Source organism: Solenopsis invicta, chromosome 7 (genome assembly GCF_016802725.1).
Source record: "Solenopsis invicta isolate M01_SB chromosome 7, UNIL_Sinv_3.0, whole genome shotgun sequence".
NCBI lineage: Eukaryota > Metazoa > Arthropoda > Insecta > Hymenoptera > Formicidae > Solenopsis > Solenopsis invicta.
Genome location: NC_052670.1, coordinates 3,864,673 through 3,880,857, shown reverse-complemented (window position 1 = coordinate 3,880,857; position 16,185 = coordinate 3,864,673). Strand labels below are relative to the sequence as shown.

General features: G+C 29.4%; 1 protein-coding gene across 3 annotated transcripts; it reads left to right on the top strand.

Moving 5' to 3' along the window:
* The first annotated feature begins 7,497 nt into the window (after positions 1–7,497).
* On the top strand, positions 7,498–15,304 carry LOC105199939 (peptidyl-alpha-hydroxyglycine alpha-amidating lyase 1). 3 transcript variants are annotated; one of them, XM_011167273.3, is made up of 7 exons: positions 7,498–7,720; positions 7,813–8,024; positions 8,212–8,395; positions 8,462–9,082; positions 9,166–9,582; positions 9,659–9,844; positions 11,654–15,304. In XM_011167273.3, the coding sequence occupies exons 2-7, from the start codon at positions 7,926–7,928 to the stop codon at positions 11,860–11,862; spliced, it is 1,716 nt and encodes a 571-aa protein (XP_011165575.1). In that variant the 5' UTR covers positions 7,498–7,720; positions 7,813–7,925; the 3' UTR covers positions 11,863–15,304. The 3 variants fall into 3 exon arrangements, with proteins under 3 accessions (XP_011165575.1, XP_025986175.1, XP_039307566.1); XM_026130390.2 differs by having other exon boundaries at positions 7,498–8,024; XM_039451632.1 differs by lacking the exon at positions 11,654–15,304 and having other exon boundaries at positions 7,499–7,720; positions 9,659–10,721.
* Positions 15,305–16,185: the final 881 nt, after the last annotated feature.

Genomic DNA, 16,185 nt, shown 5'->3' with positions numbered 1-16,185 from the left:
AAGGGCTCGTAACGTCGCTTGTCGAGCATGGTTTTTCAGCGGAACATCGAAGGTCCTACATCTCTTTATGTTTATTTGCGTATGACATTCGCGCTCTCTTTCACGATAGTAAAGAACTCACTGTCGTCTGCAGTTTAAGATGAAAACTCAGCGTCGATGCAGACAACGCGATGAATGCGAAATCGACGCTTTCTGTTTAACGAAAGGATGGACGCCACTATTGTTGGGCCTCGATAGTACTCGAACGCATCGCGCACGTATACTTCGCGAAATGACAGGAATAGTACAATGAATAATGGGGCGCACGCAACACACACGCACCATTCAACGATAACCAAATTGTTTGGGACGTTGCGTCATTTGCGCGAAATAATGCACCTTTAAATAAAACTAAATAAATGAAGCGATACAGCGGCGTTCGCTTTGTCGATTCTTATCAATTAATTAATTTAAATAAAAATGTAATCGATTTAAATTATTGTTGCTTAAATAAAAATCGAAAATTTTTATTTAAACCACAATAATTTAAATCGATTACATTTTTATTTAAATTAATCGATAAGAATTGACTGTGAAATTTAATTGCTTCATTACAGCACACAATAAAATAAAACTCACGTTTCCTAATTAGTCTGGATACATTTCATTACTGCAAAATGCTTTTTCTCGTTTGCAGATACCTCGGCAATTTGAAAGTTCCGCTCCGACCATATTCGAGAAAGTTTCTTCTTCAACTCTTGGCACATTAAAGACAAAAAAGTTTAATCGCGAGTTTAATCTCATGCATTATGAAAATAAAGCCGGATGGTCATAAGATAATTCAAGCGACAAGGAATGCAAGAAGAGAAGATTGGACAAGGAATGCAAACCATGCTCGAACGAGACTGCATTGATTCCAGTATAAACTCAACCCTTCCAGACGAGATCATGCCGAGAAATCCTCGTGACGAATTCCGGCGACATCGTCTGCCGAACAGACTATTGGATTTCGAAATATTCAACCGATGAAGCTTTTCATTCGTATAAGGATTAGCTTGCGAGATGGGGGAAATAAATTACAGGAATAAATTGGAAACTAATAGAACCTAAACCTTGGAGTCCAAATTGTATTTAAAAAAGAGGCCAAAAGAGAAAATTGTGGTTAATAATGTATTATCTTTTAAACATTATTCGACAATGTATTAAAATACTCGTTTAAAGTTTAAAAACGTGATTTAAACTCATTGAAATGTAGAATCTTTCATGTTATTTTATGTAAATTTTAATTAATAGAAACAATTATTAGAAACAACTAATAGAAACTTGATACTAACAGAAACTTGATACAAATTTTAATTAATTGAAATAACTGTTAGAAACCACTAACAAAAATAATTATAATAACTTTTATTGACTTAACCTTGATTGTAACAGAAAGTTATCTTTCTGCGTTTTCGCAAAGTTTTATAAATAAAATAAAATAACTTTATGTAAGAGTACGAGAAATTGCATGAATAATAATTTCTCCAATCTCAATGAAAATGTTCTTTGAATAATATAAAATTTACACAAAAATTAAGTTTTTGTGTAGGCACCAAGCGATAGTGCCTACAATATTTAGGGATCTTTATTCTTTTACACCGTTTCTGAATTATCTCCATAAAATATAAAAATTATTTAATATTGATCATCTATGTAGAAGATTCATAATATATGCAAGATTATAACAGCAATAAACTCTTCTACTTTTTATCCAAAAAATATATTATCTATAATAGCTATCTATAATTGAATGATAAATAATGACTATGTGAATAAATATTGCTATTAATTATTATAAACTAAAAACTACTTTGATAAAAAATTTATTTCAATTTATAAATCTCTTTCTTTTCAAACTGTTTTGACCTAAACGTCTATAAAATACGAGAATTATCTAATATTGATTATCTTGTAAAAAAATTTGTAATACATAATATCAAAGAATAACATCAATACATAAAGTAAAATAATAACAACAAATATTATTTTCCCTCTTTTATTTAAAAGAATAACTATAAACCTGAATAATGAAATGTAAATAATAAAAAACGTAAATAATAGTATTGTTTTTTCATAATATTTCAAACCGGAGTTTGTTTTACCTTTTTTATAAAAATTTAATTAAAAATAAATAAAAAAAATACTAAATGCTAAAAGTTCCATGATTATGAAAACAATTTATTAAATTTCTTTTAGAAAATTATAATCAGAGAGAAACTAAATAATCAATAAGAATTATATTCTTTGTTAACGGAAACTGACAAAACGATACACGTAGCGCCCTTATACGCAAGTGTAGTGAATCTGTTTTAGCCTGTACTATCGATCGAAGTTAAGAATACACGCTAGAGGTATAGGTAAAAACCAGAGAAAAGTCTAAGAGCAGCCACGAGTACGATTTAGTCATGATTTTGGAACGCTTCTATATTTATAAATTGTGGATATTGAATTAGTCAATGTCTGTTAAACACAATGTTTTTGTTTAAAATTTTGTGAAACCAGCACGTAATGTTCACAATTTTGTAGGTTTTTTCGTATGATCAAGAACCAAGGATTATACCATAAATTTCAAAATTTAAAAAAATGTAAAAAATTTAACTGAATACAAATCTGAAAATAATTTTGTAAACTATTAAAATAATTATGTTTGACTTTCAAACTGATTACTGGAATGTTAAAATTTTTTACAGTATTACTCATCTCATCATGCTTGAGCATCCGCCATAATTATTTTAGACCAACAAAATTATTTTCAGTTCTGTATCTAGATAAATATTTATAAATAATTATGTTGAACTTTCAAACTGATTACTAAAATGTTAAAATTTGTTACAGCATTGCTCATCATGCTTAAACATCCGTCATAATTATTTTGGACCAACAAAATTATTTTCAGATATGAATCCAGATAAATATCTAGGTACTTCAGCAAAATCATTTTTTCGTGTAGACATTGAGTTATGTATGTAACTAAAACGGATATCTACTTCAGTTAGTTTGTTAATTATATGTAAACAGATTGTCTAATTAATTTACTCACCAATTGTTGCTGCTGCTTCTGTTGCTAATGCTGCTACTGCTGCTGCTACCGCTGCTATTGTTACTGCATTCCCTTTCTGATTAATTCTGAAAATATAATAATTATAATTATTCATAAACAAAATATTTTTTATTAAGCTACCATTTTATTTTATTTATAAGCGTAGAATTAATAATAAATATTTTTATATAATATAGATTTATTGTATTCTCTTAGTTTTAAAACATTAAATATTTTAAACATTTTTTAAAATGTAGAATGTACCAAAGAAATTACTATAGTAGCAAAAAATAAACATATTTAATTAAAATATTTTATATATACAATAACTTCAACCGTAATCTCATGCAATTGTAATCTTATCATCAGAATTATTTTTACATAAATATATATTATATTTTATAAATTTTCAAACTTAGAAATAAAAATGTATTTCTAAAATTAAGAATAGTAATATTATTGGCTTGGCAGATTCAAAATTAAATGACAAAGAATAAGAATTTAACAAGCCACACTGGATTACAGTGCAATTACTTTATACAAAACTTCTATTTAACATAAAATATAAAGTTGCAGACATTTCGACTTTCCCGAAGGTTGTAAAATTGTCCTGGTATAACATAAAGTTTTAACTGACTTTCCTTCATTCTGAAAGTAATTTTTTATTTATTTTTGGTTCTATTACTTTGTCAATGTGCAATTGTCAACCACACTTAAACATCTTCCAGAATGAAGAAGTCAATTAGAACTTCACATTATACTATAACAATTTTACATCATATGTAAAATTTAATGACATGACATAATACCAATGAGAAGAGACTGGTACAAACCACTTGATTCCTCACTGTCCATTGGTCTATACACCGATGACTTCGTTGAAAGTTGAAACATCTGCAATTGTATATTTTACGTAAAATAGAAGTTTTATATAAAGTAATCAAAATGTATTTTTAGTTTTACACTCAAAATGCGAAAATATGAATACAAAAACACGCAAAGAAATACATGATAAGACTTGATAAAATAATTATGCTTATTGACAATGAGTTGCTCCACGTTTGCAGTCTTTTTTCTAAAAAAACTGCTGACATCTCGTTCTACTGTTCTCGAATCACTATGACGTTCGACACTTTATTCGACACTCCCAAATTTCGTTGCGCGAATAACATGTCACACACGAAATTTAAATAAACGTGAATCATGCGCAAGAGGAACTTTATCGCGACGCAACAGGTACGTTGCATGAAAAACTATCTTGCAAACACGATTACTTCACGCATCGCAACGCACGAGTTGTGACTTAAGACGATCATTCGCTTGCCACTTTCGACATCGTATCTGTTCACAATTTGCATTTGAAAAACACGAAAAGTACGGCGCATTCGGCCAGCGGGGGATTAAAAATAAACATAGCGCGACAACAAATCTCTCGGTAGGAGTGACTGACGTAAAGGTTATGTGATGCATTGCGACACAGTCTGAGACAACGACAAGAGCCATTTGAATCAATGTTTACATAAACACAACGGACACACACACATGAAACGACGACTCTTTTTTGCGAGGATAAAACCTCCCCTTGCATCCTTTCGAGATATTCTAGCAAATACGCGCGCGCGTAAACTTAGAGCAACACGACAAGCATGTGATGCCGTGCATCACAAAGGAGTATTTCTAGATACGATACAGATACAATCACTCACATGTTAAGACGGTACCGTGCACCACTATTGTATATTCGGTACATCGTATCTCCGTATAACTCGAACTTGGAACACACGTAGCGTTCGACGCTTCCGACCACCGCCGAAACGACAACCAACAATGCGGCCATAGCAGCGATGGCGCAACGGTACCGGGTGCGCCTGCGCTCGGCGATTATTGTCGAGCCACGGCGGAGATGGTCGAGCGGGCCAGACAGCGTAGAGACGTTCCACGTGCGGCGGTCAAAGACCCCTCGGTCTACGGCATGTCTACCGACCGTGGTGGGGGTACTCCTACTACGCGCGGTCAAAGACCCGTGTCGTCGGCAGCGTGCGCGGCATGTGCCACGTGTGCGTACTACGCTTCAGCGTGGTGAATGAACTTTCTCGCTAGCGATCGCTAGCGAGATTCACTTGCGTCGCATCGCGCTCCGAATTCTTGTATTTGTTAAATCTATGTATGCGTGCCGAGTAATTAATAATAAAGTATAATTGATACTAAAATTTATTAAAAGAATCTTTTAAGATTGGAATTTATTACACGGATCAGTATTTACATGAATATTTTTCATGAAATGTGTTCTGTAAGTGTACTTAGCAATGTGCTTCAAAGTGATCAAGAATTTGCAACAAATAAATCGCAGAATAAAATATGAAAATACATTTGTGAAAATGTGAAAATGTTATATTAAATTGTTCCGAATAATATTTCGTGATAAATTCACATTAATAAATCTTTTGGGTTTGGAGTTAAAATGCATGTTAAAATATTATATTAAACTGTTCTGAATATTTCGTGTCTTTCAACTGTACATTTTGTATGATTTAACACGCGGTATTATTTCTGAATAATAAATTCTCTTATTTCTTAAGATGACATATTTTCAAGTGATAATAAATTGACCTGTACGTGCGGTCTCGACATGGTAGCTGTTACACGTGCATCGGTACCATGTGCGCTTCAGCACTGCATTCAATCAGCTTCCACACTGATTGTCTTGTCTGCGTCACACTGCAGTCCGAATTCTTATGCCGGTATATGCGTGCCGAATAATTAGTAATTAATAATAAAGTTCTATTAAAGAAATCTATCGTGACTATTTATACGAATGTAATTAGACACATAAAAATATATGTAGGTATAGAAATATGTCGATATTCAGAAATAATAGGTATGATAAGAGATTGTACTCTAATTCGAAAATATAAATCACAACCATGTACAATTTGCATATGTGTAATTATATGTGCATTATATAAATAAAAATTATGTAATATTAGTTCATTTTAATTGTAATGATAACAAAATTATTATAATAAAAATTTATGTAAGAAAATTGTATAAAAATATATAATATTAATGCCACATATATTATACCAAATCGACATATGTATAATAATACAAAATTCACTAAATTAACAAATTTAATAAATATCTATTATTATATAGTTCTTTGAAAATTCAGCACTTATTATTATTATTTTTATTAATTTTATTATTATTAATTTAGAATTCCACATTTCAGCAATTGTCACTTTTTATTAATACAAATTTTATTAGGTGTCAAAACATAAAGACTTTATAAAATGATTTTATAAGGTCATTTTTTGAAATCTATTATAGATGTCTTGTCAAAAATTAGTAAATTTTATGTCATTGTGCTTATTTAGGCCTTCGTGTAATATAGTAATTAGTAAGATATGTATAAACTTAATTATAATATATTTCATAATTTTGTATTGTACATTTTGTAATATAAAAAATATATTATTATATTGTTTTATTAATTGTTATATAAATAATTAAAGTAAATGTGTTATATATGCATTGTTTTAAATAATTGTATTATTTATTTTAGATTATGCATAATAAGAAATGATGAATAATAAAAAAGCATATCACATTAATAAAAAGAGAACGCCGATTAAAGTCAGGGTGACGAAGGGTCTCTACAAGTTGTTACCGGATTAAATTTTAGTTAAAACTAAAGTAAAAACTAACATTTAATTTGGAACATTTAATTTATAATTTGGAAAATGTAAAACGTAAAGTTTAAGAATTTATAAAATATATATTCCATTGCAATAATATTCTTCAGTAAAAGCAGAAAAGATTGCTTATTCATATTTTCCTCAAATTCCAACTATATAATACAGTCTTCAAAAAAAGCCACTTAAAAGTTATAATGTGTAATAAATAACATCGCAGTAAATTCACGAACACATTTGGATCCCCAGTGAATTCTCTGTAACCAAATGCATAGTATACGTAACAGACAATATTTTTAAACAATTATATTCCTATTTTTATTTGCCCAATTTCTGCATAACTCTGTCACTTTGATTGCAAAATCTTATTATGCAATGCAAGATTGACATAATAATTAGTTTTAAAATAGCTTTTAAAATAACTATTTACAATAACTATTACATAATCAAAATAGAGTACACAAGTTATTATAATTTTTATAAACATATTTTTTCAAAAAAAAAAAACATCTAATTTTTCAACGTGGGCTCTTTAGGACAATGCAGATAAGCAAGAAGTGAGATAAATTGAATAGATAAAGACGTCTGAAGAATACATCTATTAAACTCACCTCACTCCTGATTCAGCATGGAAGAGAACCACAAATTGTGAACATTACCTGTAGAATTCTACAAGAAATTCGATGTTTTAACTACGTAGTTCAAGGTCTACATTTTATGAACGTAGAGGCGCTTTAAAATGAAGTCACAGTTAAATCGTGACCGTGGCCGTGGCCAGCTTTCAGGCTTCTCTTTGATAAAACACTCCAAAACATTATGGCGTCATGTCTAACGCCACTTGTTGGAAATGTGCGTTCTCCTGACGCGCCGACATATGTGCTCAAAACTGTTTCGCAATAATACATGCGACAAACGAATGTTTTAGATGTCGTTAAGTCGGCATGCTACTTTGAGTGATGCTTACGTAAGAAAAATTAGTTTATCATACGTGGCTTCGAAGTGTGACGTAAAACGTGAATTCTTGCAAAATTCTATTGATTTATAAAAATATTTTAGTGATCTCGTAAAGTTACAAAAATCTTCGATATCCAACACAAAACGCCGCTGGTGTTTCGAATACTGATGAGTTAAACTGGAACTACGGAAACACCTAATGACGATTTTGCGAAATGACGACTCTTCGATATGACACTATCTGTTGCATTTTAATTTTGATCCATATTTTAGTACATACTAGTGCAGCATTGAGAGATATTTTAAATACTCAGGTAATTACATGCAGATATTTCATAGGATAAAACGAAAAAACTTAATACTCAAGATGTTAATTATATATTTTTAAATGATAAATACTAAAATATTATATACATTGTTTATATTGCACGTTATTTAAATTATTTAATAAATTATGTATATGAATGTATATGAATGTGAAAGAAATTCCTTGTGTTACAGCATTTACCGGATACTAAGTTTAGTCCAAATGAGTATTCTGATGATGATAAAGAATATTCTGATATCGATAATAGAGATAGAGGATCCTTAGTACAACCAAATAACCAAAATATAGGAGGTCATTTATATTTAAAAACTGATAGCATTGGCAGAGAGGAAGCAGTATCAGATCTTTTGAATAAAAGTAAGCACCGTATATTCAGAAATCTGTGATTTTAATATTTTGTTATATTTATTACATACTTTTCAGATATAGTATGGGACGCACGATGGGGTGCGCAACTGAAACTCACTCAAGCATCAGCAGTTTCCATGGATCCAGATGGCAATATTGCTGTGTTTCACAGAGGAGATCGTGTTTGGGGCCCTGATAGTTTTGATAATGAAAACAGATTTGATCCAAATAATGGGCCAATAGCACAAAATACAATAATCCTCCTGGATAAAAGTGGAAAAGTGATATCGAAGTGGGGGAAGAACATGTTTTATCTCCCACATGGTTTGACTATCGATCAGCAAGGCAATTATTGGATTACTGATGTAGCGATGCATCAGGTATTCAAATATGATGCTCAAGATGTAAAGAGATACATGGAAGAATTGAAACGTGCACGGATTAGCTCAGAGACAAATACGCCTAACGATCATGTCAGTGCATTATCTGAAAACAGCATGCTAAAGCCATCCATAACTTTGGGAGAGGCTTTTGTCCCTGGTAATGACAAGACGAGATTTTGTAAACCAACTGATGTTGCTGTACATAGTAATGGTGACTTTTTTGTCAGTGATGGATATTGCAATTCTAGAATAATAAAATATAATAAAAATGGTGAATTTATTTTACAATGGGGACGACATTGGGGTGCTAGAGGTAATAATAACAACACAATTGATATCAATAACGAAGAACAGTATTTAAATAAATACTAAACTAAGTCTCGTTCTTTATTTTAGAATCTGTCTATTCACAGTATCCACCACCAAATGCGTTTCTCATCGCGCATGCTTTAGCACTTGCAAATGAATTAAATTTTATTTATCTCGCTGATAGAGAAAATGGCAGGGTATTGTGCTTCTTTGCCAACAATGGCACATTCCATAAGGAATATAGACATCCTGCTATTGGTACAAAAATTTACAGCGTTGCCTACGCTCAAGAAAAACTATATCTAATTAATGGACCTGATCCATTTATAAATAATCCAGTACCAGTGAGAGGCTTTGTACTTGATATTCATTCCGGAAAATTATTATCAATGTTTGAACCCAAGAAAAATATGGATAACCCACATAATCTACATGTGACGGAAGATGGTTCCGAAATATATGTAGTAGAATTAAATAATAGGAAAGTTTATAGATTTCTACAAGGTACAACATTGTGTTTTATATTTAGACTTATAATTCAACGATATCTCATTTAAATGTACTAATTTCTTTTTTTTAGGAGTAAACAATTCTCAGTCTGCTAAACGGCATCAATCTAAGATCTTAATACATCCTGATACTCAAGATACTGATATTGAAAAGACTAATGTGACAAAATTGATCTTAAGCCTTGGCTCAGCGGCCGTTTCTTTCATTACAATATGCATTGCAATCGCTGCCATTGTAGCGAGATGTCAAAAACGAGGTAGAAGAACAAGACATTATGATGAACCGGCTGTTGAATTCTCTAAATTAGTAGAATAAAAAAATATATTTTTTCTATTGTGATTGTTTTTTGTTGTAGCCGTATTGTTGTGTGCACTTGTGTGTTAATTTATTTTCTATGTTTATTAAACATTATTTTACAATTCTAGATTATTCGTAATAATTGAAATTTAGAAATAATAATTATTACATGATAACAGCAATTTGAGATGAAGTAACTATTATATTTATCATTAATTTATTGAATTGCTATTATCGTGCAATAATTATAAATCTCAAATTTCAATCATTAACTTTTCGCAAGACATGTGGATAAAAGTCAAAAGATTAATCACGTAGAGTCCATGAGACTCTAAAATAAAAACCCTTTACATTCAGTATAAATGCAATATTGTTTTTTTTTTCTTTTTATTGCCATACGAAAATGCAGCGTTGATACTTTAATAAATTTTGAATCTAGCATACCTCACGTGATTTGCTAAAAGTTAAAAATAATCTATAAAAGTAAAGTAATGTTTCAATTTTGTTCCTATTTTATGTATATACGAATTGTGCTTACTTATCTAAGGCTATCTATTTAAGTTTTTTTAAGCTTTAATTTTTTTGTTTTTTATATACATCTTAAATAGGAAGTACCATGCATTTTATGAATTTGCATTTTTTATACACGCACACTCACACACATATTGCCTGCTTTTTATTGTAAATATTATGGATTTTGATTTTTTATCTCAAATCTTCTATCCATTATTATATTTAATTTTCTAATGTATTGTACTCTTAATCTTTTTTTCTCTATTTTGTTATTTATGTACTTACTTTCATATTTGTAGATAAAGAGATATATGTTATCCTAATACTTTAATTATTATATACTATTTCTCCCAATTGTTTTCTTTTTTTTTATTTGGACTTATACCTGTTGTATACTTAATCTGATGTAGCTTTTTAAATCTTCATAAAACTTTGTGTCAATAATTAAAATGCTGTATATGATTTCTTTTTGAAGTTGAATGAATAACTTCGGTAAATTATTTGTTTAGAAAATATGAAATTAACTAAAAAAGTTTAGAGAGTTTGTAATTATATTTTTTTAAATTTTGATTGTAATTATTTTATCTTTTTCTTAATGTATCGTTTAAACCACTGTTATTGATCATTAGATCACTATATAGAATAAATATAGTATAAACAGAATAAATTACAGTATTGATCAGTATAGAATTATTAGTCATCTAGACAAATTATATCTCCCTTATCAAATCAATTTGAACTGAGATAAACAAAATTAAAAGGCTATTCCTCCGTAATTTATAAGTTATTCATTTCGCTCCAAAGAAAATTAATATCAACGTGGAAGATAATTTTAGAGTTGAAGAATGCATGTTCAATTAATGATTTAAAAATAAGATAACGCTCTTTTGGGAATATACGTCTGTTTCCATCAAAATAAATTAATTTTAATTTCGGTTTAACTTACTTTTTATCTTTTCTTTAGTTCTAAGAATTAGAAAGAGATAAAGACCCCCATAGCAAAAACGTCACCATGGTGTTGCAATGATGCTGTTGTGTCACATGTTGTGCTTTTTGCTATGAAGGAGATCAATTAAGTCGAGATTAAAATCAACGTACACACACATTGGTAGAAACGGACGTGTGACAAACCAAAGTTAACAACGACATTAAAATGGCGCTTGCCCAACCGGCTCGGCCGAAAGATTTCCGCTGCTGTTTTCCATACCTTCGCATACAAAATTAATCGAATGTACTTTACGTTCTGGTCATACAGGATGCCTGATCACGGTGCGCAAGAGGATGCGTTGGGAGGCCGAGAGGCGGGAGAACTTCAAGCTGTCGAGCCTGCTAGAGAACCGCCGCGGCAGAGGCTTCAAGTTCCTGGAGAAGCGGCCGAACTCGCGTGATTTCAGCAAATTGAGCACGGAGCCGGAGACGTCGGAGGACGAGCATCCCGAGAACAGCCTCGCACGAGTGATCTAAAGGCGCCACCGGCTATCGCCGTGGCGTCGTGCAAACAGTATTACGAAGACGAAATGGAAAAAATGTCACGCCGCGAATTGCCCACCGACACACGACGCGCATCGCGCGATAGACGTGAACTATGCCGCGCATCCGTTCGAATTCCCTGAATATTCGCGCTGACGAGCGCCACCGAATCGACTCGAACCTTGATCGACGGTATGCGCGCGCGATGGCGTCGCGTCGTCACCTTGCCGACTACTGAATATACAGCTGCTTGACATTACCATTTATCTGCATTCTAATCAGGTTTGGGCATTTACGCGTATATTATAAATAATCTATATTACGTGTATACAACGTAGACTACGTAAACTATATTTTACGTGTCATCTATGTAAACAATTACCTATAGATCATAGAAAATTCCGTTTTTTTTATTTTTTTATTTTTAGAAGTAGTAAGGTTATATTTAATTATTTAATTCTTTTATTTTTAATATATTTTTATTTTATTAATACTCAAATCAGATATATTAACAATCTTACAATTTATTTATTTTTTGTATTGTGTTATACAATTTAATAATTTGCATTTATTATATTGTCTATATGAAAAAGATTCATGTGAACATAACGTAAACAATACGTAAATAATCCACAGACAATGTCTTAAATGTTTTTTAAATATAATGAAGTATGAATATTTTTAAAACATTTAGAAAACATTGTCTTCTAATTGAAATAGAGAGAACTTAGTAAAAAGAGAAAAAAAACAAAGAAAATAAAGTGCCATACTATACTTGCCATGTTACAATACTTAATGCACACCTTGGGACAATTGTGTCCTACGTATTTCTTTTCTTCAAAATATCTTGCCGGCTACAATTATTTATAATGTATGTAACATTCATATACATTTATAATTATACGTACGAACTGTATATTCATATACATTTATAATTGCATATAACAATTATATACAATTTTTAAAAGTACACAGCTGTAGAAATATTTTCTAAAGTATATCTAAGAGTCACTTAATAATTTGTATATATTGTAAAAATGATGAAAATTAATAATGGACATGAACAATCTGACATGTGTAGTAGCGTCCGAAAAACGAAGGTGTGTGTTAAGTGTTAACATAAAGTCAAATATGCAACTCGAACTGCAATGGAATATTGATTTCATTGAATCACTCACTTCACTGTACACTCTGAAAAAAAAATTTTTTTTATGTTCAAGTATTTATTTTAACATCATTTCTTTAACTAAAAGCAATATTTTCTAAGTTTAAAAATAAATACTTTAGTATTTATTTTATATTAGTTCGTATTTATTTAAATAAAAGAAATGATGGATAAAATAAATATATTTAACACAAAAAAAGTTTTTTTTCGGTGTACGTTTCCAATAGTTAAATGTCTCAATTATGGCCATAGTGTGTAAAGCAAACTCATATTAAATTTCTTTTACTTAATTTAGAAATCGAAAATTTAATTCGAATTTATTGTACTCGGAAACTCTCGCAATTAAGAGTTCAATTGCGTCGTTTCGCATTTTTCCAAAATCATTTAAAATTTTAATAATGACACATTACGTAATATCAATATCGCACATCAAATAAAAAAAAACGTACAAAAGTCTGAAAAACTGCTTATACAAGACGCTTTTGGATAATGAATAAAATGGTAATGTTAATGGGGCTTGAATATATTTTGTAAGGTAAAATCATATTCTTGTGCTCGATCATTGATCCAAACTAAGTTTCGAGTGATGTCATCATAATCTAGTCAAAAACTAGTCGTTACTCACGATAATAGTTTTTAGAATTCGTGTGCGATAGGAACAAACTAGATTCATAATTGTTAGCCGTACTTATGCATATATACTAATGTTCCTATATAATTTCTGCCTTCCAAAAAATACAAAGCTAAACTTATTTTACTGGAAAGTGATCCAGTTAAAAAGAAAGAGATTCAGTCTTCAACCACTTGTTAGTTTTTGAACATCATAAATTTTAAATCTACGTAGATTTTTCTGTTAAAGAAAAGACAAATCAGTCTAAAAATAATTATTAATTCAGATGTCATCTTCAACTCGGATTTTGCGTAGACAGATAAATTGCAAGGGACTTATCGACCGCTTTTAGAAGAAATAATAAGTTCACTGAACGCTTTTCTTAAACTATAATTTTCGTAATTTTCGAAATTTTAATCGAGATAATCGACGTTAACAATGTACCTTGAATCTTCAAATTGTACAGTTTGCGACATGCATAAGCGCGTATAAATTTTTTAAATCTAAACATTTTGATCCAAAGCATTGTTCATGATCATGTTTGGCTCAAGCGAAGTAGCTCTATTTAATTCACCAAATAATTCGTTGAAAACAATTGACAATGAATGATAAGTTTGCTGGAATAATGACCACATGAACTGTGACACATTCCTATTATATTGAAATTTTAAACAACCAACATTTTTAATGACCATCTTATAAGTTCACCGTGACACTGTATCTTTTATACTCAAGAGAATCAATGCAAGAAAAAATATCTTTTAAAAAATCAGTTAAGAAAACAATTTTTGATAATTAATTTTATTATAATAAAATTTATATCAATATTTTCATACAAATTAATATTAGCGTTAACAATATTATTACTTATATATTCAAAAAGTTACAATTATGTAACATAATAATCAGGTATGAAAATGGTAAACTTTATCTTGCTTTGTTTATCTTGAGTATAATTAACATCTAGAACTCATGGAACTTTGATAAAATAGATTGATACGTAAGATTGATACCAAAATGCATTTTTGCATTCGCAAAGTTTTACAAACAACCAGGAAATACGTATTTACATATTGCAACTATATAATCGATAGATTTATAAATCTAAAAAAAGATATGTATCTGAGATTATCCCTTTCAAGTTAATAATTAACAAATATTTAATAATGCTATAATTCTTTGAATTAATAAAAACAAACATTTAATTACAGTTATATTAGTAACAATTAAAAGTTAATTATTTACGGTATATTTTAAATGTAAAATTACATTTTAAAAGCAAAATTTGTTTCTTAAATTAATAATTAATTGTAGTAATTTAAAAACATATTATTATTGTATTTTACTATGAACTTCATGGCAAGGCAATACAAACAGGAAACAGCAGGAGAAAAAAAATAATACATGTTTGTTATAACGAGATTAGACGCTACAAATTATATAATGACGTTAGATTCCTTTTTTTATTAATTAATTCAATTTATATTTCTAGGAATTATTTTCTCATTGTTAATAAATTTTATTTGTAAAATATATTTGTAATGATCATGATTAATAGCTTGAATGAAACTATAACTCCAATATATTGTATTTATTAACACAAATTAAGTAATTGTAGCGTTTAAAAATAGTTTTTTTTACGAATTGAATGTCTTGTAAAATTAAAAAGAATACTTTTATTAAAACTGTTTGTAATGATAATAAAACGTTGAATTGAAATTAGAAAGTTTAACATTACATTAAATTAAATAATCAAAATTTAGATATAACTCAATATAATTTCAAAAATTAATATTTTATTGAATAAAAAACAAAAGTTTTTATTTAACAAAAATTACTCCGTATTGTTTTTCTATAATATGGCGCAAAAATATGTAAAAATATATCATATTATTATTTTATCTAATATCAAAGATTATAATGAATAAAATGTACAACGTGACTAAATTATCCATTAATTTGTATTACGTCAATTTAAATTATGTTGGATTATTATATTATGCTTTATGTATATATTGGAGCAACATATCACGGAATATTAATATTTAATCTAGGAACAGAATTGTGCGAGAAAGAGAGCTTATATTACAAGAAAAATTTTTTCATCTGTTTAATTAACTCTTTCTCTTTCTTTTCTTTTCTTTTTCATTAATCACGTTTATATGTTTAAAGTATATTGTTATAATAATATTTAAGCCTGTTAAGGTCATGTCCATTCCAATATTCACTACCAGTACTAAAAATTTATAGTATACATAATGTTAGCTATAGATTTTTCAATACTGGCAGTGCATCTTAAAACAATCTAAGTTAAGAACTGTCTGAAATAATTTCAATCTTTGAAATATGTGCTATGTCATTTTACAAAATTAAGCTTATTTGTTTTTCAATAGCTTATTAATTTAACGTCATTGTCATAGTATTATTTACAAGTCGCGAATAAAATATATACTTCTATTTTTGCTTTTGCCATGAATGAAAATTTAGTAATGTATAATAAATTCAGTATTGTATAATATTAATTATTAATACAGATTTTCTT